At 61.4% G+C, this 20,960-nt stretch overlaps 1 protein-coding gene across 5 annotated transcripts in view; it reads left to right on the top strand.

Moving 5' to 3' along the window:
* LOC131494713 (maestro heat-like repeat family member 5) overlaps positions 1-20,960 on the top strand; it is a 62,118-nt gene that overhangs the window by 36,653 nt on the left and 4,505 nt on the right. For all 5 annotated transcript variants that reach the window (XM_058699236.1, XM_058699237.1, XM_058699238.1 and 2 more), the window contains 9 exons: positions 555-690; positions 990-1,162; positions 3,477-3,626; positions 4,413-4,567; positions 8,930-9,089; positions 10,077-10,258; positions 15,770-15,907; positions 16,388-16,502; positions 17,309-17,452. In XM_058699236.1, the coding sequence (XP_058555219.1) occupies positions 555-690; positions 990-1,162; positions 3,477-3,626; positions 4,413-4,567; positions 8,930-9,089; positions 10,077-10,258; positions 15,770-15,907; positions 16,388-16,502; positions 17,309-17,452 (1,353 nt within the window). The remainder of the gene's footprint in view (positions 1-554; positions 691-989; positions 1,163-3,476; positions 3,627-4,412; positions 4,568-8,929; positions 9,090-10,076; positions 10,259-15,769; positions 15,908-16,387; positions 16,503-17,308; positions 17,453-20,960) is intronic.

Below are 20,960 nucleotides of genomic sequence, written 5' to 3'. Positions count from 1 at the left end.
GACAGGGGCAAGTGAGGCGCTGACCTGGGGTGCAAAATTTACCCAGACACCAAGACACCCCACAATCAAGATAAATAAGGTGGTGTTTTAAAGCAATCTACTCAGCAAATGGCGGCAGCTGTGGGCTGGCTGCCTGTTGTTATAAATAAAGTTTTATTGAAACCAGGGCGGGGGTTAGGGCCAGGAGAGTGAAGCACCATGAGGTAAGGTGGTGGTAATGCAGGGCCAGACCGTCTCTAGGTACAGTTTTTGAAACTGTGTGCATCAGGAATTGTTACATTCATTTTGACTTTTCTACATATTGCATTAAAGTATTCTTTCTCTTCGTTTCTGAGTTTGGGGTCAGCCCCTTAAGTTGTGCCCTGAGCTGTTGACTATAGCAGCCTGACTGGGTGGGCAGAGCCTGGGCCTGGGGTCCCGAGAGCTGAGTCCCAGCCCTGCCACATGGTTGGAGGGGATGCATTCTGATGCTGGCCGAGCTGGGGTGAGTGCACAGCAGAGGGGAGACCCCACGGTAGGGTCTGGATTCTGTGGTTCCCATACTTTCGCTGCAGGCCAAGGAGGACTTCAGGAGGACTGGGCAGCTGGTGGGCATGCTGGGGATTTTGTGCCAGGACCCTGACAAGGCCACCCGGCACTCCAGCCTGGAAGGGATGGGCCACCTCTTCCAGCTCCTGACGCTCCAGAGAGGTGAGCCTCCGAGGGCCACCACGGTGGACCCACGGCCACCCTGACCACAGCCTCAGCTGAGACCACACCCACACTGCTGAACACAGCCCATCCCAGATATGCCCCCAAACCCACCTCTAACCCCAGCCACGGCCCTGGAACACCCCCCGCCCCCAGGCCCACTCACACTCCCGTCCCCATAAGGGCACAGGCCTGACCCTGGCTACACGAGACCCCACCCTAACTCTTGCCTGTCCCAACCTAGACCCCAGCCCACCTCTGCCCCGCCCTCACCCTCACCCAATCCCGCCCCTGGCCAGCGAGGGAACTTCCAAACGTGGAGGCGCAGGCCCCCAAGCAGCTCTCCCAGGCCAGCGAGGATGGGGCCCCCATCTGGAGCAGCGGAGACCAGCAGACAGCTCCCCCCACCCCCCGTGAGATGGCATTCCCGAAGGATCACATCTTCCAGCTTGGCAGCTCCCAAGTCATCAAGGTCAAAGCCCTTAGAATGGTGGGTAGGTCCGGGTGGGGGGAGGCCTGGCCGTGCTCTGCTCCGACCCCCCACCACAGGGCTTCCAGCTGTTGGGGTGGCCCTACTGCACCCCTGGGGGGATCAGACCCCGAGCCAGGAGTAAGTATTAAAAAAACCAAGGCCGGGATCTCACCCGTGTCTCTGGTGGTTAACTGAGAGTGTTTGGAGAAGTCCGCGGCCCCTGGCCTGGGACCTGGGAGTTGGGGGAGGGGGGATTGGAGGGAGAGACCAGGGACAGACCCTGGGGTCAGCAGCCCAGGCCTGAGTCCCAGCTCTGTCCCCCACGGCTGTGCAGCCTAGACAAGCCCTCGCCCCTCTCTGAGCTCCCAGCTTTCTCCGTAAAATGAGCAGGCTGGCATTGTAAAGTCCTGGCCACCACGAGCACCCGGTAAATGGTGGTGTCGGGACGGCTCCCAGGGTAGACACCCTTCCCTGTAAGTCTGGCTTTTGCGGGATGAGAATTCTGCAGAAATATCCCTGAATTCCTCATTTTCCCGGGGGGCCTCTCAACCCTCCGAAAGCCAGACCCTCCTCCTATGAAGGCAGAGCACGTCTCCTCTTGCACGGTCACCTGGTCTACCTCAATCAGCATCTCGGTCAGCAGCCTGGGGGAGCCCAGCAGTTCCCCCAAGGCCCCTCTCATCACCCCAGGGAGGTCCCGTAACTTTGTGACATCCTGTGCCTGATCTGTGTTCTCTTCTGAACATGAGCGAGTCTGAGGCACTGAGTGTGGGCTGGATGCTGGTGTTAACTGGACAAGCCATGTTTCCTGGAGCCTCATGTTCGGAGTGGGCAGTCCGTGATGTCTCCACCTGGTGACTTTGCTCGTCCCTTCCTGGTGTTGAGCCCATGACTGACAAAGACCCCTGTCCTTGGCGTACTGATCGGTCTCCCCCTGTTAGACCTTGGGCACTCCAGGCCAGAGGCAGGGTCTTGCCAGGGCTCAGTGCGAGGTCTGGTGGTAGAGCCAGCCTTTGATAGATACCCATCAAGTTGAACCAAATGAAGAAGCGTTTGCACGCAGCTGGTAAGGGCTACAAATATTCCATTAAAATTATTAAAATTATTTTAACATTCTAACCAGCAGCTAATCCTAATATTCTCACAGACATTTTACCAAAATCTTAGAATAATGATTCTAATGAATATTCTAACATCTGGTATTTAACACTTATTTTTATATCCAATAAAAATACAAACATCCTAACAGACTTTCAAACATTTCACCAAATAGGCTAGCATGCAAAGAAACATGTTACCTCCTTCAACATCCTTTCAGACTTCAAACCTTTCTGTCAGCCCCTGTCACCAGCATTCTATCTTCCTCTATCAGACGCTCCAGTCGGAGCCTTCCAGTAGAACTTTCCGAAAGGATACAAGTGTCTCTGTCCACACTGTCCAAGGTACCCAGTACTGAGCACTGGAAATGTGGCTAGTGCTGCTGAGGAACTGAGGTTTTAAACGTTAATTAAGTTTCAGTTTAAATAGGTACGTGTGGCTGGTGGCCACCATATTGAGCAATAGTGCTCGAAGTCTTTCTGGAAGGTTCCACCCAGGCCAGCCTCGGGCTGTCAGAGACTATAGTCTGAGGCTATGGAGCAGGGGTCCCACCCACTACCTTGCATTTCCTCCAGAGCCTCTTTATCACCCCAAGTGGCTCACGGTCTGGACTTAGAGTCACTCTTGGGAGAACACGGGCAGAGGCCAGTTGGGCTCTTGGGGAGGCCCTAGCACAGGACAGGAGCCCTGGGCTCTGGAGCCAGCCTATGCTGTGATAAGGGCATCCACGCGCCTCTCTGGGCCTAGGGGGTGACCCGGGTGACCTTGAAGACCCTTCACAACTCTGAAGTTCAAGTGCTCTTTGTTAAAATCATGGAAGGAGGGCTGGGGCTTGGCCTGGGGAGCAAGCACCCAGCGGGACGGAGGCTGGCAGCTGAGGAAGCCCACGAGGCGAGGACAGGGCAGAGGAGGGGAGGAAAGGAGGCTGGCGGGGCCGTGCAGGTCCCAGGACAAGCACTGGGTCTGAGTGAGGAAGGGAGCCATGCCTCTGCCCTACCGTGGGCATCACTCTCTCCCTTCCTGCCCCCGGGCCGTGGCTGGCTCAGAGACGTGTGCAGGTGATCACGTGTGGTCCTGGAAGAGAGGGGCTCAGAATTACGGGGTGCTCAGAAACCCGAGTGGCCTGAAGCAAAGGAAAAGGGAAAGCAAAGGCAGGAGCAGACACCTGGGCACGCGTGACCCACAGGGACAGCTGCCCCCACTCCTGCCGGTACAGGAGGTCATGAAGCACCTCACGGGGGCAGAGCTGACCGACCTCATCCGGACAGCCATCGACGGACTGGGATCCCCCAGCTCCTTCCACGTGCAGGCGGCCGCCGACATGCTGCTCCTCGCCATCCAGGAGCACGGGGCCGAGCTGGAGACGGTGAGAGGGCCGGGGCACCCGCTGAGGGTGGGCCGGGACGGGTCTGCGGGCAGAGGGACGCCCGGCAGCCAGCACCTGAAGCCAGCGTCTCTGGGCCAAGGCAGCGTCCCCGAGCTCAGCCCCGGTGGGGGAGCCACAGACCCCACCCTGACAAGTCCCACTGAATGAATGAGTGAGTGAATGAATGAACGAATGGACAAACGGCCCAAGCAGGTGTCCTGGGGCCCTGAGTGGCGTTTGCAGGCTCGTGAGGCACACGTGCGCTGATGGAACAACTGCTCCAGGCTCTGGCGTAGCACATGGGGGAGGAGAAGGCACAGACCTTTCCAGAAGTTCCCGGTCCAATGGGCGGGGCAGACACGGACAGATAAGGACTGAACAACAATGGGAGTGCACCCAGTGGGGTGGGGGTGGCCCCCGGGAAAAGGACGATTGATGACGCGTCCTGCAGATGGGGAAGCCCCAGGCGGGTGAACAAGGGCACCGAAAGTGGAAGGCGAGGGGCGTTCCAGGCTCCCAGAACAGCGTGTGCCCAAGTGGCCTGCTCGGGAGGTGACGAGGCCGGTGTGTCTGAGCCTTCCGGTGACTGGGCAATGTTTGGACAGAGTTGGAGGGCCTCTCGTGCCAGGGGAAAAGGTGGTGGGACCTCTCTCCCCTCAGCCTGGGACTCCCCTTCTGACCAGGCATCCGGGGCGGGGACGTGCCTCCCCTCAGACTTCCCCGGGCAGGGCTGGCCTCCCCCATCAGACCAGCTCTCCCCCCTATATCCTCTGCCTCCCCGCACAGGTTGCCAAGCTGGGCCGAGCCATTCACTTGCAGCTCTGCTCTGTCCACATCCCCCAAGCCAAGGAAGTCGCCCTGCACGCCATCACCCTGCTAGCCCGGAACCACACCTCGGAGCTGGTGGCCACCTTCCTGGACCCCTCCATACCCTTGGACAGGTGCCCGGCCCCACCCTCCATCCTCCCCCGGGCGGGGAACAGGGCCCCACCCCCAGCTCTTCCCTCCTGCCTGCCCCCTCACAGCGGCCCACAGGGACCCCCACAGGCCTGGGTGCAGGGAGGGAGCCTGCGTATCTGTTCACTTCCTGCACACCTCCTGAGGCCGGCTCCGGGGGGCCACTGCCCACCATCCCGTGCCACATAGGACACCCCGGCCCAGCCCCTGTCACCTGTCGCCTCGTGGACCCCAGGCGCGCCTGAAAGACCCCAGCCAACACCTCCTCTCCCTCCCCCACCCCGGTGGTCACCGCGGCCCTTTTGGGTGGGGCTGGCTTTCTCTCGAAGCCCTCAGACCCCCCCCACCCTGAGTCTGGAGGCGGGCCAGCCACACTTGGCTGCCAGAAACCCCGCCCTCAACCCTGCACTCCACCTTCACACCTGCCCCTGAGGAAAAAGCACACATTTTTCATTCCCGGCCACCCTCCTGCAGCTCTCCACTCCCCCCCCCCCCAGCCCCCCGCACCTCTGACACCGCACTCAGCTGCCAGCCTTGCTTCCACTCCGCTGAGGAGTCAGAAGGCACCGGAAGAGAGCTCGCTCCAGCTCCCAGCACCCAAGACTTGTTTCCAGAAAGATTTCCGCTTTCCACACTGTTGTTCGTAATTTCGAGGGTTCTGGAGGGTCTGTTTTGTTTTGCTTTGTTTTGTGTGTGTGTGTGTGTTTGTTTGCATTGGGAACAGAGAATGTCACCTGCTTGATGGAATTTGCGGATCTTTTGAACAGCTGTTGCGAATGTTGTCCGGGCCCCCGAGAAGAAGGTGTCTTTTCCATCGTCAGGCGCAGAGCTTGAAGCGTATGCTCAGAGTTGCCCTATTGACTGTGTTGTATATGTATTTAACCGATGTCCATTTGGATCTGTCTCGTTCTGAGAACAGCACGCTGAAGTCATTTCTAATGCACTTCTATCCACGGACCCCTCCGCCTCCCGCAATTTCTACCTCGTAAAGGTGGTTGTCATGGGATCTGTGCAGACACACAGCTTCCTGAGCAGCCGTGACGTTGGGCATGATCGAGTGCACTGCCCTGTCACATGTAATGCTCCGAGGGCCCGCAGCCCACTGCGTCTGTTCTCAGGACAACAGGTGCGCCTGTGCTCGCCTACGTTTCCGCGTCGGCCCCGCGTGTGTCTGTCGTCCCACAGACAGCGTGGAGCCCGGTTTCAATTTGTGATCCAAATTGGAAGTCTGTTTCTTTTAACCAGGGAGCTAAGTCCTTCCTCCACACTGATCGACACGACTGGCTTATGGAGTCTCTACCCCATCCTCATATCCCATCCTGGTGTGTGTTTTATTTTATTTGTTCTATTTCTTTTTCTACGGGAGGTGTGGTCTTTGATCCTTAATCATTTCACACTTTCTTCTATTAAGTCTAATGACAGTAATCTTTTTGCCTTTGTAAATATGTTTGCCTTTGCAAGAGGTCTTTTTTTTTTTTAATGTTTACTTATTTTTGAGAGACAGAGACAGAGCACAAGCAGGGGAGGGGCAGAGAGACAGGGAGACACAGAATCCAAAGCAGGCTCCGGGCTCCGAGCCGTCAGCCCAGAGCCCGACGCAGGGCTCAAACCCACGAACCGCGAGATCATGACCTGAGCCGAAGTCGGAAGCTCGACCTCCTGAGCCCTCTGGGCGCCCCTGCAAGAGGTCCTTCTTCCTGGACACCTTGGAGCGTGTTTCTTTACCTTCGAAATTTAACTGTTTTATTAAGAAATGTCTCAGAGTTGATCACTCTGTGTTAATTCTCGCAGGGACCTGGTAGACTCTTTGACTATGTAGGTTTAGGCCTTCTGCCGTTGCTGTTACTGTTTCCGGAAAGTTCTCTAGGTCATCGCTTCAAATATCAGTTCCGATCCCCTGCTGCGTTTCTCCTTCCAGACTGGGAATCGGAGTGCCGTCCGTCCGTCCCTGGCCCGCCCTCTGTCTGCAGTACTTTGTCCTCTTTGCTCCTCCCCTGGCCATCTTTCGGCTGTTCCTCAATGCCCCTCAGCTTCCGTCTTAGCCCTCTGGGCGTCTTGCGTTTTTTCCACCTGTGAGATGATGTCGTCTCTCCCACCTCTTCCTGGAACTCAGTCCACTCCCTTTTCCTTTCTTCGCTGAGGTTTTTCTTTTCTTTTTTTTTTTTTTTGAAGCAACAATTCGAGGTGGCTTTTCCTATCTGTCGGTGCCGGCTGGAGTCCGTGGGGCTGCAGGGGCAGTGTGGCCTCACGGCCTTGTCTGCCCCGGGCTGCTCTTTAGGGAGGGGTTTCCTCTCTTGTGAACTGACCATCTTTCTCGGTTTGGTTTTGTTGTTGTTGTTGTTGTTGTTGTTGCAATACCTCTGTGGACCTGTTCGTTTTGTTCCCGCTCCTATAAAACCCTAGTAGCGTGTTCTGTAGGATTCCAAGTTCAATGGCACCCTCTTCTGTTTAGTGTAGCAAAGTCCAGATAATTTAGGAGATTCTGTGTCTTCGTGGCAGTGAAAGGGGCCTGTGTCCTCCAGTTGGGGTTTTTCGACTGTCCCCTTGACTCTCCTCTCTACACCCAGACCCATCCTCAAGGATCCCAGCAGCACACCCTCCCCCTCACCCCTGTGTCCCCAGCCCTGTCACCACCCTAGTCAGGACATCGCTGGCTGCCACGGAGTCCCTGGCCATGTCCACCCCTCCCTCCCAGCAGCCAGAACAGGGCTTCACTAGTAAGTCGGACCCCCTCACTCCTGTGCTGCAAGCCCCCCGGTGGCCCCATCTCACTCAAAGTCAAAGCCAAAACCTTGACAGTGGCCAATAAGGTCGTGAGCTGGCCCACTCTCTCCACCCCGACCATGCTGGCCCTGAACATACCAACAACGGCTCTGAGTCGGGGCCAGAGGCCAGGGCCACATGGCTCCCCCCTTACGTCCTCGGGTCTTTGTTTGTGTCCCGTCCTGGGGACGGCTTCCCCGCTGCCCCACTAGAAACCGAGCACAGCAGATGGCCCTCCCGCTGTCTCCTGCAGCCCCCTCCCCTCCCCTGCTCTGTGCTCTTGGTCTGACGTGCCCTTGCTTGCTGGCTGAGCCGCGCTGTAGGGGTCGCTCCCGCACGGGCAGGGATTTTACCCATTCTGTCACTGCTCTGTCCCCAAGTTCACTGCCCACACGTGACCGTGCTGAGCACACATGTGCCGACAGAGCAAAGTAGAAACCGTGGCCTCTGGGTGCCCTCGCTCCTGAGGAAACCTGTCACCTAAGTCCCTCCAGGCAGGCTCTGCCCCCAGAGACTCGCCCTCGGTCACACAGCCGTGAGGGCACAGAGCAGGGACTTGGGCCCACGTCCTTCTGACAGCAAGGGCCGCACTCTTTCTAGGCCCCACCCTATGCTTCAGAGTCTCAGAAAGCCTCGGAGCTGTCGTGCCCGCCCAGCCCAGGGCTGTCTGAACACTGGGGTGGGGGCTCATCCAGGCCCCCGTTCTGGCCTCCGGACCCCACCCCTGCCCCTCCAGGCACTCCTACCCAGCACGCAGGCCCACAGACCCCGTAGCACAGAAAACAGAGGGCTGTCAGGGTCACCGACCTCTCGGGAGCCCCAACACCCTGCCTCCCCAGGTGTCACGGGCCAGTGCCTCGGACCAAGTGGAAAGGTCACAGGACCGGGCAGGCCTGGCCCCCAGCCCCAGCTGCTCCATCACGAGGCAGGGCCCCGATCAGGGCAGTCCTCTCTCTCTCTCTCCAGTCCTCAGTGTCCCCATCTGCAAAATGAACACAAGTTAGCATAAAGCTCTGATGGCCCCCACTCGACCCAGGTCAGGCCCGGGGAGCCGGACCCCAGCAAACCCAGGCCAGGAGGAGCCAGCCGGGGCAGGCCTCCAGGCAGAAGTGCCAACGGCTGAGCGGGTGCAGGCCGGGCGGGGGAGGAGTGCTCACAGCACACGTGGAGGCCCGGAGCGGCAGAGGTCGGAGGGCAGGGGTCAACCGGACTTTGGAGCCACTGAAGGTGACAGGCTCAGAGTCTATAGCTGGGGTGCGAGGAGCCTGGAGGACAGACCCCGAAAGTGAGACCCAGGAGCACGGACCAGGGGCAGCTGGCCCGCTGTCCATGGCACATCCCCCAGGCCGCACACACACACACACACACACACACACACACACACCCGTCCACGCCGCCCTTCGTGGTGAAGGCGGTCACCCTGAGATGCTCTCCTCCACCCCCAGGCCCCCGGATCCAGCCCAGCCTCCTCCCTCCCCCTCCCCTTCCCCCACTACTCCAGGCGCCTGAGACCCTGCTCACCGTGGCCCGTGCTGTGGCCGAGCACAAGCAGGGCTGGCCTCACGGCCCCTCTTTGCCCACAGCCACGCCTTCCAGTTGTGGAGGGCCCTGGGGGCCGAGCGCCCCGTGAGCCGCCTGGTGGTAGCCACGCTGCTCGCCTGGCTGCAGGAGCGGCCGCTGCCCCCCGGGGCCAGAGACGGCAGCCCCCTGCCCGAGGATAAGACCTACCTGCGCTCGCTCACCGTGAGTCTCTGCAGCCACTGCCTCGACGGGCCCCCAGCCGCCACCAGGCCGACCGGCTTCCCGTGTGCAGACGCCGGTGGCATCCAGGGCACCCGCTGTGCTCCAGGCTGGGGGAGGGGGAGCCCCGTCTCCGGGCCGGGGAAGGGGCACGGCCAAGGGCTGAGCACGTCCTGGGGTGGGGGGGCTACGGAGCCCGTTTCTACCCCCTGAAGTGGGACGGCGGTGGTCCTGCAGGGCTGCTGAGGGCCCTGGGTCACACGGGCGTGTCCCCAGGATGCCGGACGCGTTGTGTGGGTGGCCTCACAGCCCGGGGGGGGCTCCAGGAGACAGGTTCCGGCCGAGGAAGAGCGGGGGCGGGGGGGCGATGGAGAACCCCTCTGTCCACACTTGGGCTCTGGGGCTGTAGATCTTGGAGGAACCTTTGAGGCCACCTCCTGCACCCCCCGCCCTCCTGTAGGAATCCCCCCAGCCCAGCTTTCCTCCTTACACAGCCGCAGGAGCGGGGAGCTCACTTCCTAGCACGGCCACACCTGTCCTCCACGGCTGGACTCTGACAAGGCAGCCGCCGTGGCCGACCCTGTTGTCTCCCCGGCTGAGACACCCCCCCCCACCCCTAAAGCCCCCTGAGCAGCAGCCCGGAGCCCGCAGGTGCCCCTCCCCACCCGGAGCCCCCAGGCCAGCGGCCGCCTGAACTCGATTCCGTCTGAACGTGGCCGCAGAGGGGGGGTCCACCCCTTGCCCGTGCGGCCCCCCGCCCTTCCCCTTAATGCCCTTCCCGCCAGAAACCACACAGCAGCACGGGGTCAGCAGGGGGGTCTTGTCTGTGTCCCTCCACACCCCGAGCCCTGGCCTCCCTCTGTCCTGACTGCTCAGTGCTGTCCCCCCACCCTGAGGACCTTCCGGATCGAATGCTCCGGTGGGCACAGGAGGCCTCGGGCCGCCGTCCCCAGGCTCGGGAGCTACAGCGTGTCCCCTGCCCCCTGCCAGGCCATGAACTTGCTCCATGAGCTACAGTTTGCCGGAGAGTTCAAGAAGGCAGTGCAGGAGGCCTACCCAGAGCTCCTCCTGGCCCTCCTCACCCAGACGCACTACATCTCGGAGCTGAACCTGCCCGAGGAGCCCCAGCCCCGCCAGGAGGCCCACCCGCTGGACACGCCCAGTCCGCAGAGGTAGGGGGGCGTTCAGGCTCCGCCTGCAGGGGTGAGGCAAAGACACCGACTTCCCAGGGCTGAGAAAGCAGGGGCACGCCCCACGGCACCAGGCACCTATTGTCCCAGTTCTGGAGGCCAGGGTCCGAGTTCAAGGTGTCGGCAGGGCCGTGCTGCCTCTGAAGCCTGCCGGGGAGGACGCTTTCTCCCTCTTCCTCTCCTAGCTCTGCGGGCAGTCTCCGTGTCCCTGGCCTGTGGACGCGTTGCTCCTGCCTCTGCTTCCCTTGTCACCTGGTGTCCTCGGCCATGTGTCTCTGGCTCAGTTTCCCTCTTCTTGTAAGGACACCAGTCATGATGGATTAGGGCCACCCTAAGGGCCTCATCTTAACTCGATTCCATCTGCAAAGACCCTGTTTCCAAATAAGACCACACTCACAGGTATGGGGTTTAGGACTTGGACATAGCTTTGGGGTGGGCGGGGGGGAGTCGACCCCCGAACACCATCATGGCCAGCACCGCAGTCACGCGGAGGGACTCAGGGCAGGCATGTGGCTGCTTTACTTGCTCCCCGAGGGTCGCTGGGCAGCAGACATCCTCGGTGACAGGACACAGCACCTAACATCTGCCCACACCAGGGCACCGGGTCTTTCCTGAATGTGGTCCTTGTGGGGGTTCGGCGAGATGTTTCTCGTCCTCCCCCATTGTACAGATGAGGAAACCGAGGCTCAGAGAGGGTCAGAGGCTTTCCCAGAGACACACAGAATGCCCTCGAGTTGCTGAGCTAGTGCCCGTGGGATGGCAGGGGTATCCCCCTGGCCACCGCTGAGCCCGTGAGGGCAGACGCCCCTCCGGGTCGCCTTGCGCATTGCTCTGAGCCCCGTACACTTTTGCACCGACGTGGGCGGGTGTGGCCTGAGCGGCGTGGACGGAGCCTGCGTCGGAGGGTCCGCGCCCCCGTGGCGCTCAGCCACGGTTCGGGCCGGCTGCCGCGGCCTCCGTCCACGCCAGGTCGTGTCTTGAGAAACCCAACAAGCAAGTCTTTAAAACCCACGGGGACCGACTCGTTTCATTTGTTTGTATTATGATGTGTTTCACGTAATTTGTCAGTTTTAACAGCTCTCCCCAAGGCGCGTCACTGAGAAAAAAATGCCACTTCTTCTCGTATTGCTTCTGAATTCGAATGTGCATAAAGTTCTTTTTTTATTCACATCAGCCGTGCGAAATGCATGAATCTTCCCTAATAAGCTAATAAAAACGTTCTCCTCCCAGAACGTACGTAGGAGGGCCAGGAGGGGGCTGCAACGAACCAACTCCCTCCGTCTGCTACCCCCCCTCCCAGCCCTGCCCCTGCCCACCCGGGTCCAGCCTCCAGCTCCCCCTGCCCCACCTCCCACCCCACCCCACCCCCCCGCCGCTCTCCTGCCCTCCACGCCACAGCCCAGATCCCAGTCAAAACACATCCAAGGCCTCATGACCCCCAGCCTCTCCCCACTTAATTCAGAAAAAGCCAGATCCTCGCCGTGGCCCCGAGGCCCCTCTCCCTCTGGCTCCCTGTTGCCGCCTCCGGGACCTCATTTCTTGTCACACGCCCCTCACTCGCACCCTCTGCTCCAGCCTCTGAGTCTCCCCGCTGTTCCTTAGACCCCGCGTGTGACTGCCTCGGGGCCTCTCACTCCCTGCTCCCGCTCCCCCCGATACCCTCACTTCTTGCCGGGGTCTCCGACCACCTTCTCTAAAACGGTGGTCCTACTTGTACCGGAAGCCCCCAGAGAGCCGGGGTGTCTGTCTGTCTCGCCGGGGGGAGCAGGGGTGCCTGTCCGTCCGTCTGATTTGGGGCTCCCCCAGGGAGCAGAGTGTCTGTCTGTCTCACCGGGGCTCCCCCAGGGAGTGGGGGTGTCTGTCTGTCCCCCCCAGGGAGCAGAGGTGTCTGTCCGTCTGATTTGGGGCTCCCCCAGGAGCAGAGGGCCTGTCTGTCTCCCCCAAGGAACCAGGGTATCTGTCTGTCTGACTTGGGGTTTCCCCAAGGGGCATATCTGTCTGTCTCCCCCAGGGAGGGGGTATCTGTCCATCTCCCCGGGGCACCTGTCAGCTTCTTACCCAGGCCAGCTGGCTGGAGATGCTCAGGCAGCACTGGCCTCTCCCTCCCGGACCTCAGCCCCACAGCCGCTCTCTGGGCAAGTCCTCTCCAGGGAGGAGGGAGGTGGCCCAAGCAACTGAGGGACAGGCTCTCCGACCCCCCTGCCTGGCATAGTCCACCGGCTCTGATTGGCCGGTCTTGGATCACATGCTCACCCGTGAGCCAGTCGCCTCGGCCACGGGGGCACGTGTGGCTCTGACCGGGTGGGGCTCCCACACCCTCCCTGGGGCTGGGACAGGACCTGAGCCCCCCTTGCCTGGAGGAAAACCCGAAGGGCCCAAAGGAAGGGCAGGCCAACCAGCAGCAGGGCCAGCAAATAGTCCGGGACGGTGGGGACACGGGCAGCCACTGTTACCCAGCGACCGCTGCAGTCCAGGGTCTGACGCCCGGCGGATGTGGCACCATGAAGGGGGACACAGGCCAAGGAGGGGATCGGGGCACCCGCTGCTGAGAGGCCTCCTGTCTGTGGTGCCCCCAGCAGCATGGGGGTGGCACCAGATACCAGGGAGCACCCCAGTGAGGCAGGATCAAGCCTCTGAAGTCTCTGACACCCTGCTAAGCTGGGCCAGCCTCTGGGACCAGCAAGTGGGGGGTGGGCATGGCACCCCTTCCCCAGCAGGGCTGCAAAGACACCACCGCCCTCCCTCTGGGTCCCTTTCCTTTGTATCTCTGACAAACAAAGCCTCTTTCTTTAGAGAGTTAACTGCTTTGGTCAGTTCTCGGCTGGGTTCTCCTCTGGGACCCGTCTTGCCCCATGAAGGACTTCTCATCCCTTTAATTTCTCCATCATGGACCAACTCTCTCATTCTCATGGGGCATCTGATTTCTCTTCATTTCAAAGACACTCTCTTGGACCACTTCTAAGTACAGCCAACATATTTTCCTTTTTGCCCTGGCTTCCAGGAAGCTCATATGTAAAGTTAACATTCGGAACCTCCCTATAGTACTTGGTGCTTCCTTTTTGTTTCTCACCTCCTTCCAATTTGTTGTCTTTTAAACTTTAAGCTTTCAAGGTAAAGCTCTTTATTTAAAACACTGTTCACAGTCCTGGTTTTTGGCAGTTGACAAGGAGCAAACGAGGAATTCATAACGATATGCTCTTCGGTCCCGGATCTGAGATCGAAGACCTCATCCTAACCTCCCCTGTGAGCACTCGGCCCTGGACGAGTGGTCAACACTCCAGGCCTCGGTCAAGGCGAAGGTGAAGGGTTCGATGGCATGACCCCAGGCCCAGCATCTTCTTGTCCGTTTGCCCGGCGGGCAGGGGCCCTGGGATCTGCAGGGAGATGTGACTTCCCAGGGATTGAGCAGGGAGGGGCCGACAGAAGGCACGGGACTCGGTCCCGCCTGTCCTCTCCTTACCACCCCGGGGCCCCCACAGCCCTGCCCAGACCCGCCTCCATTCCTGGCCAAGCCCGGCCCCTGGCCCCTGGCTCGGCAGTGCCCCTGCCTCCCGCTCCATGCTCCCTGCGGCTCTTGGAGGAAAAGAGAGGTAGAAGGGCTACCTCGTCAGCACTCGCAGGGGGACCACTGTGTGCCCCACTGGCAGCACTTAAATATCGACGGGTGCTTGCTGTGTCCCAGACCACGCTCATCACCAGAGGCGGGACCCGCTGCTAGGGAGCTCACAGCCCCATGGAAACGCACATGGGGGTCAGGGGACAACCCGGTGACAGTTGGGTGCTTGACACACTGTGCAGAGTGCCCTGAGGGAGAGTCATCACCTCCACAGAGGATGACCACCTGTCGTGTAGTCCCTGAGGACCCAGCACCTGGGCTGAGACCTCGCTGATGGTTGAGGTCCCTGGGTGGGGGCTGGGAGGGCACAGAGGCTTGGGGGGAGGGGACAAGCGGGGTGGGAACAGGAAGGAGGCCTTGAAAGCGGCCTCCACACCGAACAGTGGGCAGCCACGGAGGGCTCTATGCAGAGGGAGTGGCAGGGTCCAACTGGCACTGGGGATGGGTGGTCAGAGTGGGCAATGTCCAGGTGAGGGAGACCCAGAGCTGCCCTCCTGCAGCTAACATGTGACCAGGGGACTCCCGAGAGGGCGTCTGGACTCCAGGTCGGAAAGAGGAGGCCGGGCCTCATTTCCGCGTCATGTTACTGGGAACAGCAGCAGTCGGGGCCTGAGGCATCGGCAGGTCAGACACACGAATCCAGCCCAGTGTCCAGGGCAGGCTTTACCCCTGCACCCTCCCTGCTGGCCTCGGCCCATCTGCACGCACGGCCAAGGTGGCGGAGGCCGGGGACACAGGCCACCTCGAGAAAACAACCGCCGTGGTGGGAACATACAGGGGTGCAGCCGCTCAGAAAACTGCGGCGCTTCCTGAAAACGCGGAATCAAACAGGGTCCCCATGGGCTCCAGCAGGCCCACTTCCGGGGTTTGGGTTGGGGCCCCTGGAAATTCCACCCCGGGACACTCGGTTTGGCAAATCTGCTCAGAATCGTGCTTGGTCCTCGCCGATAGCCTCATTCCGGGAGCCGGCTCACACATCCAGGCCGATGCGAACCTGTCGCGTGGGGCCAGGACGGACGTGACGAGGCGCAGGGTGGCGGGGTGGGGGGAGCCGGGCCTGCCCTCCTGGGCCCTCGCCCTGTGTCCTGCCTGCAGTGCCTGGACAGCCCTAGGCCCGTGACCGAGGTGTCACGGTGCAGGTGTGGAGCCAGGGGCCTCGCTGCTCTTCTCCTCTGCTGCCCCCGGCCAGGCGTGTGACCGGGACAGACAGGGATCTGTCTGGATCTCGAGCTCGCCATCCCGCCCTGCCGTGTGTCCGGCAAACTTTCTTGAGTTCGCGTGTGCATGCGGCCAGCGGAACCTGGTTTCTCTGCGTCCTCTGAAAGCAGAGGGGTGTCAGGAGTGCCGAATGGACATCTGTCTGGGCTTCTGTGACGCCACACCCCCCAGCTCTCCTCCTCCCTCCCTGCAGCGCCCTCTTTGTATTCTTGGCCCCACATTCAAAGGGCACCATCCCTTTAAGGCTCAGCCGGGACCCTCTGTACCTGTGACTTGGGAGACCGCCGATCTCCGAAGCACCCTCCAGCCCCGCCCCCTGAGCTGCAGCCTTGGAGAGCCAGCCACGGACGCGATGCGTGTCCTCTGAGGCTCTCCAAGCACACCTCACCCTGACTGTGCACCAATCTCATCTCAGACCCTCCCTCCTAGAGGGGGCACCCTCCAGGCCCTGGCCCCGGCAACTGACCATAGAGCACAGGCGCGGGCCCGAGTGTCCTCACGCTGCCCCCTCCCCCAGCACAGCTCACCCCCAGGGAGGCCTCCAGGCCACTGGGGCCCTGAGCCCAGACAGGAGCCGGAATGTCCCTTTCCATCCAGGGCGGCGGGGCACCCTCGCCGGGGGCAGGGCTGGCTCAGTGACCCCCTCTGCTCCCCGGCAGGACGTCGCTGGAGGCCCTGAAGGGTCTGCTGTCCACCACGGGGCACTGGCAGGACTTCGCCCACCTGGAGCTGCGGGGCGCCTGGGAGCTCTTTGCCACCACCCGCACCTACCCGCAGGGCGTGGGTCTCCTCGCCAGGTAGGAGCGGGGCCCGGGCAGGGGCCAGGGCCTGAGCCGGGCCACTGCTTGTCCGGGAAGCTGGGTGCATCGACCACAGTGATGCCTTGGGTCCGCCTGTGAGCACGGCCCCGCGAACTCACACGTGCACGCACGCGGCCCTCTGGCACAGAAGTTGGTGCCCCGGTGCCTGGCCACGTGCACGCCCACCAGGGGCCTGTGGACACGGGTGTCTTCTCCCAGCCCCACCCCTGTGGAGGCCGCCTAGGGGCCTGCTCCTCGTGTCCCTTAGGCCCCGTCCGGGCCTGGAACCCAGTGGGCGGCCAGCGGGTACAGAGGGACGTAAGGGAGTGGGTGCCCACCCGCCCGCAGGGACAGCTCTGGCCGCTCAGCCCCGGCTGGGTCAGGTGATGGTGGGAGGGTGGGCGCCCGGTCGAGCCTGCCACGCTGCCCTCCCCCTGCCCTCCCCCTGCCCTCCCCCCCCTCCTCCCTTCGCCCCAGGGCCATGGTTCAGAACCACTGCAGGCAGATCACGGCGGTGACCAGCCAGCTGCTGTCCAGCCTGCAGAGCAAAGAGAAACGGGAGCGGAAGACGGCCATCCTTGTTCTCGTCGAGGTGGCAGCCTGGACGGGGCGGGGGGGGGGAGTCCCTCAGACCCAGCCCCCTCCTCCAGCCACCTCGGTGCCCCATCAGGACCTTTCGTGGGCGGAGGCCCCGCCAGATGGACCCCTCACACCTGTTCCTTCCCGCTCCCGTCTCCAGGGCGGTCCACGGTCTGGGGCTGGGTCCCCCACTTAGCAGCCCCCCCCCCCGTCAGTGGCCCCGGGCGAACCCATCGCTCCACCTGTCCCTGCCCCCACCCCTGCAGAGCTGGTCGGTCAGGCAGAGCGGGGCTCAGGTCGCCCTGAGCCAAGAGGGCACAGGTTAGAGCAAGACAGGCGCTGGGCGTGGCAGACTTTGCCACTGAGGCAGGGGCCACGGCAGGGCTTGGGCTGGGGGGGCGGGGGGGGGCGGGTGCCGTGTGGCATGTCCCTAACTGACCTCAGTGGGGAGAAACCCAAGTCAAAGCCTGCTGCCACTCGCCACCCCACCCGCCACCAGCAGGGAGGTCCAAGCCACCCTCCCCGGGGCTCTGTCCCCACAGGTGTCCCGTGAGCCAGGCCATCGGCCCCAGTCTTGCCGTGCGACATTAGGCAAGACCCCTTCCCCCTCTGGGCCTCAGTTTCCGCAGCGAGACATCAAAGAGTTGATCCAGCTGGGAAAGAGGATCCAACTACTTGTTAACCAAGATACCCCCGGGGGTGCTGGTGGCTGCCCTCCCCAACACCCCTGCCAGACCCCGGGCCCGGAGCCCTGCTCCCGGACACACGCGGAGGCTCCCTACGAGAGCCTGACCCGCCCGCCCTCGGGGACTGCCCCAGTTCCTCTACAGCCCCACGCTGCTGGAGGTGCTCCCCAGACGGGCCGTCCTGACTGTGCTGGCCCGAAGCCTCAGGGATCCCAGCCCCGAGGTCCGTGTGTTGAGCCTACAGGGCCTCGGAAACATCCTTTTCCACCCGGAGAAGGTAAGGGCCCGAGGGGCCTCAGAGCTGGCACGCACACACACGTGCCCACCAGGCCTACCGGGTTGGCATCCTGGCTCTGTCCCTCACGGCAGTGTGGCTGGGGACACATGACTTTACCTCCCTGAGCCTCGGTGTCCTTATCGGTGGACTGCAGTTGAGGATGACTCCTTGGCAGGGTTGGGGAAGGGGTAGAGTGGCTGCTCCCTGGGGACGTTGTATCGTCCACACCCGGAGAGGGACAGTGCTATTGCCGATGACAGGTGCCTAGGGGGAGCCCACAGGTGGCACCCAGGCCAGTCCACAGAGGGGAACGCCCCCAAGAATCTCAGAGACGGGGGTCCTCCTACCCACTGCTCACCTGTCTTCTCCATCCCCTTCTGACCCCCCCACCAGCACCCACCATCACTGGAACAGCCCACTCCCATAGTGAATGGTGGGGGGCATCATCAAAGAGGCAAAAATCGTTCTGGCCCTGGATGCCCAACGTTGCCCCCACGGTGGGTTCCCAGGGTCCCGTGCAGTGGTTAAGCGCCCAGGTGATACACCAGGACGCCGGGGCCACCCTGTCCTCCAGCACTTGCTAGCTGGCGAGTTTCTTCAGCTCTCTGGGCCTGGGTCAGTGTCCACATCTGTGAAATGGGAGGCGTAAGAGTGTCTGCCCATGAGTGCCGGGCTGAGAACACACGTCTGGGCACAGGGTTCCCCTCCGGCCATCCATCCCCCCATCCATCCCCCCACCCATCCACCCACCATTTGCTCCTTGGGCCCTTCGTCGATGACTCATTATTTCATTATTTCTTTTGTTCACTCTTTATATGTTATTCACTTACTCCATTATCCCCATTTGCTCTATCATTCATTCATTCACGCTGTCAGTCGGTCAGTGGATCAGTGGGTCAGTGGGTCAGTGGGTCAGTGGTCCGTCATCCACACACCCGTCTCCAGCCGTTCCTGCAGGCCCGTCATAGGACGCTTCCGTGTGCCTCCTCTATGCCCCACACCAGGTGGGACCCGCGGGGAGTGGATAAGACAGGAGGAGGGCTGCCAGACCAGGACGGCCAGGGCCAGGGAGGGGACATGGTTCCCAAGTGGGGTGGGAGCCGGTGGCCACAGCGGGGCTGGGGGAACAAGGCAGATCCAGAGCACTGCCAGCCAAGGGGGCCTGCTGGTGTGGGGACGGCAGAGGCTGAACCGGGCAGGGATGGGGCAGGGCCCAGGGCTGAGGGTCTTCAGCGGTCACTGCCCCCACACCAGAGGAGCGCCCTCTGCAGGACCCACAGGACCACTCCCACTCACCGGTGCCCGCCTTCGTGGCCACCTCCGCCTACCGCCAAACACAAACTGCACCGGCAAGGTAGCGGCACGTGTACTAGGAGGCCAGAATGTAGCACGTGCCCAAAACCCACGTGAGCTGCGGCGTAAACAGGGTGGACGTGCGTTTCTCTCCAGGGGTGCGGCCGTCCTGATCTGCTCCTCCTCGTTCGCTGTGCGCCCCTGCCCCTGGGCGCTGCCCTCCCGGGAGGGTCTGTGCAGCCACCACCCTACTCCAGCCAGCGGGCACACCCCACCCTTTGAGGGCACGACCCACAGGTGCTCCAGTCCGACTGGCCAAGCGGTCGCCCCGGGCTGCAAGGAGGCATGGAGACAACACGTGGCCAGCTGTGGCAGGAGCCCTCCTGGCAGCAGCCCTTTGGTGCTCGTTGGAGGTTGTGTGACAATGTCACGAACACAATGCTTAATGAAATACTCAGCTGCCGTGGAGTAAAGCAGGGAGCCCTCCAGGCAGCGTCCCCCGCCCCCACTGCCAGCCTGCGAGCACTCTCGTGCAGGTGCCCTGTGACCTCCCACCGGGGGACCCCTTATCGGGCCCCTCAGCACACAGACCGAGTGACTTTTCCATCCCCTTGGCCCAGGACACCTCGCTCGCTTGGTTTCCCTCCCACATCCTGGGCGGCCTCTTCCTTGGTCTCTCCTGTCCCTGGCCGGGCACCGGATGGCGCCCCGGGACTCCTGTCCATTCCTCCTCCCCGTCTTTGCCGCTCCCTTGCTGGCCTTCTCCGATCTTTAAGTACCATCTACTGGCCCACTGCCCACCAGATCCACATCCCAACCCCAGACCTGAACGCCAGCCTTGACTCACTGCTCAGATCCTAGCTGGCATCTCCAACTCAGCACATCCACGGCAAACTCTGTCACCCCCACAAATAGGCACCTCCTGCAACCTTCATCTCAGCTGATGGGGACCCCAAACCTGGGGGCCGTGCAGGCGATCAAGAAATCCCAGGCAAACCCAGAATCCGACTGTTCTCCCACTCCACTGCTGCCCTCACTGAAGTCACCAGCATCTGCCCCAGACCACTGCACCCCTCTCCCTGGTCCCAATGGCTGCCCCTTCTCCTTTCCAGTGTAGGCTCACCCAGCAGCCAGCAGCCTCCTGTGAGGATGTGAATCAGTCTCTCCTCTGCTCACAAACAGGGTAGGCATGCTCCTGCCTCAGGACCTTTGCACATGCTGCTCCCTTTGCTGGACTGCCTTTCCAGCACATCTGTAAGAATTTCCTCAGTCGTCACCTTCTCAGTGACAGCTTCTCTGATCCTACTTAAATTTTGTAACAACCCCAGCCTCCACCACGGCCTCCACCACGGCTCACTCTATCCCCTGCTTTATCTTCTCTCACACTGCTCGTCACCCTCTGACACTCATTGTGTTATGCGTGCTTTGTTTGTTTTCTGGTCCTTCCCATTACAGTCCCATTCTGCCCATTCACTGCCAGAACCCGAGTCCCATCCCAGCACCCTGGCTGTACCCTGTAGGTGTGCAGGAAGTGTTTTTACTGTGAAATGAGTCATTTGCTAAAAAGTTAATATTGTAAAACCCAACAGAGCTCAGGAAGCCAATGAGGTGGCTGAAAACTTGTTTTAAAGTTGTAAAAACCACCCTGGTTTTCACACTATCACTGATAAGGGGCCCAACGGCAGGAAACATCCTTTTGCCGACAGGCTGCTCTCCAACCGTTCATCTGGACAATTCACGAGCACCAGGCCAACAAGAGGCACAGAGAACTGTGCTGAGAATGAATTCAGTCTTGTTTAAAGTAGTGTGCAAGTGGGAAGTGGTCGTTGTAACGTAGGAGGTCCGGAACCACCTCCTGTGTACCCGAGTTCCCTGTGACTAGAGAACCAGTGACCTCAGTCTGTGCACAGCTGACCAACCCTGTCTCGTCCTGTCCCCAGGCCCTCCCTGGCTGGCCCACTGGGAGGCCGGGAACAGGGGTGAAGGCAGGGTGAGGCGGAGGAAGGGAAGAGTGGTCTCCAGTGGGGGGCCTTCTGACCAGCATGGGGACTGGAAAAAGAAGGAGCTGGGAGCCACCTAACACAGGGCTAATATCCCTTAACCCCAGGAGGACTCCCTCAGAGAGGAAAGCCCTGTCCATGACCACAGTGCTCCTGGGGGGCAGACCAGGGCAGGAGCACAGCTGCCCTGTGTGCAGAGCCAGGGCGGGATCCCA

The sequence above is a fragment of the Neofelis nebulosa genome, chromosome 14, assembly GCF_028018385.1.
Source record: "Neofelis nebulosa isolate mNeoNeb1 chromosome 14, mNeoNeb1.pri, whole genome shotgun sequence".
Taxonomy (NCBI): Eukaryota; Metazoa; Chordata; class Mammalia; order Carnivora; family Felidae; genus Neofelis; species Neofelis nebulosa.
The sequence above is the reverse complement of the archived record's forward strand: the minus strand, read 5'-3'. Positions and strand labels throughout refer to the sequence as shown.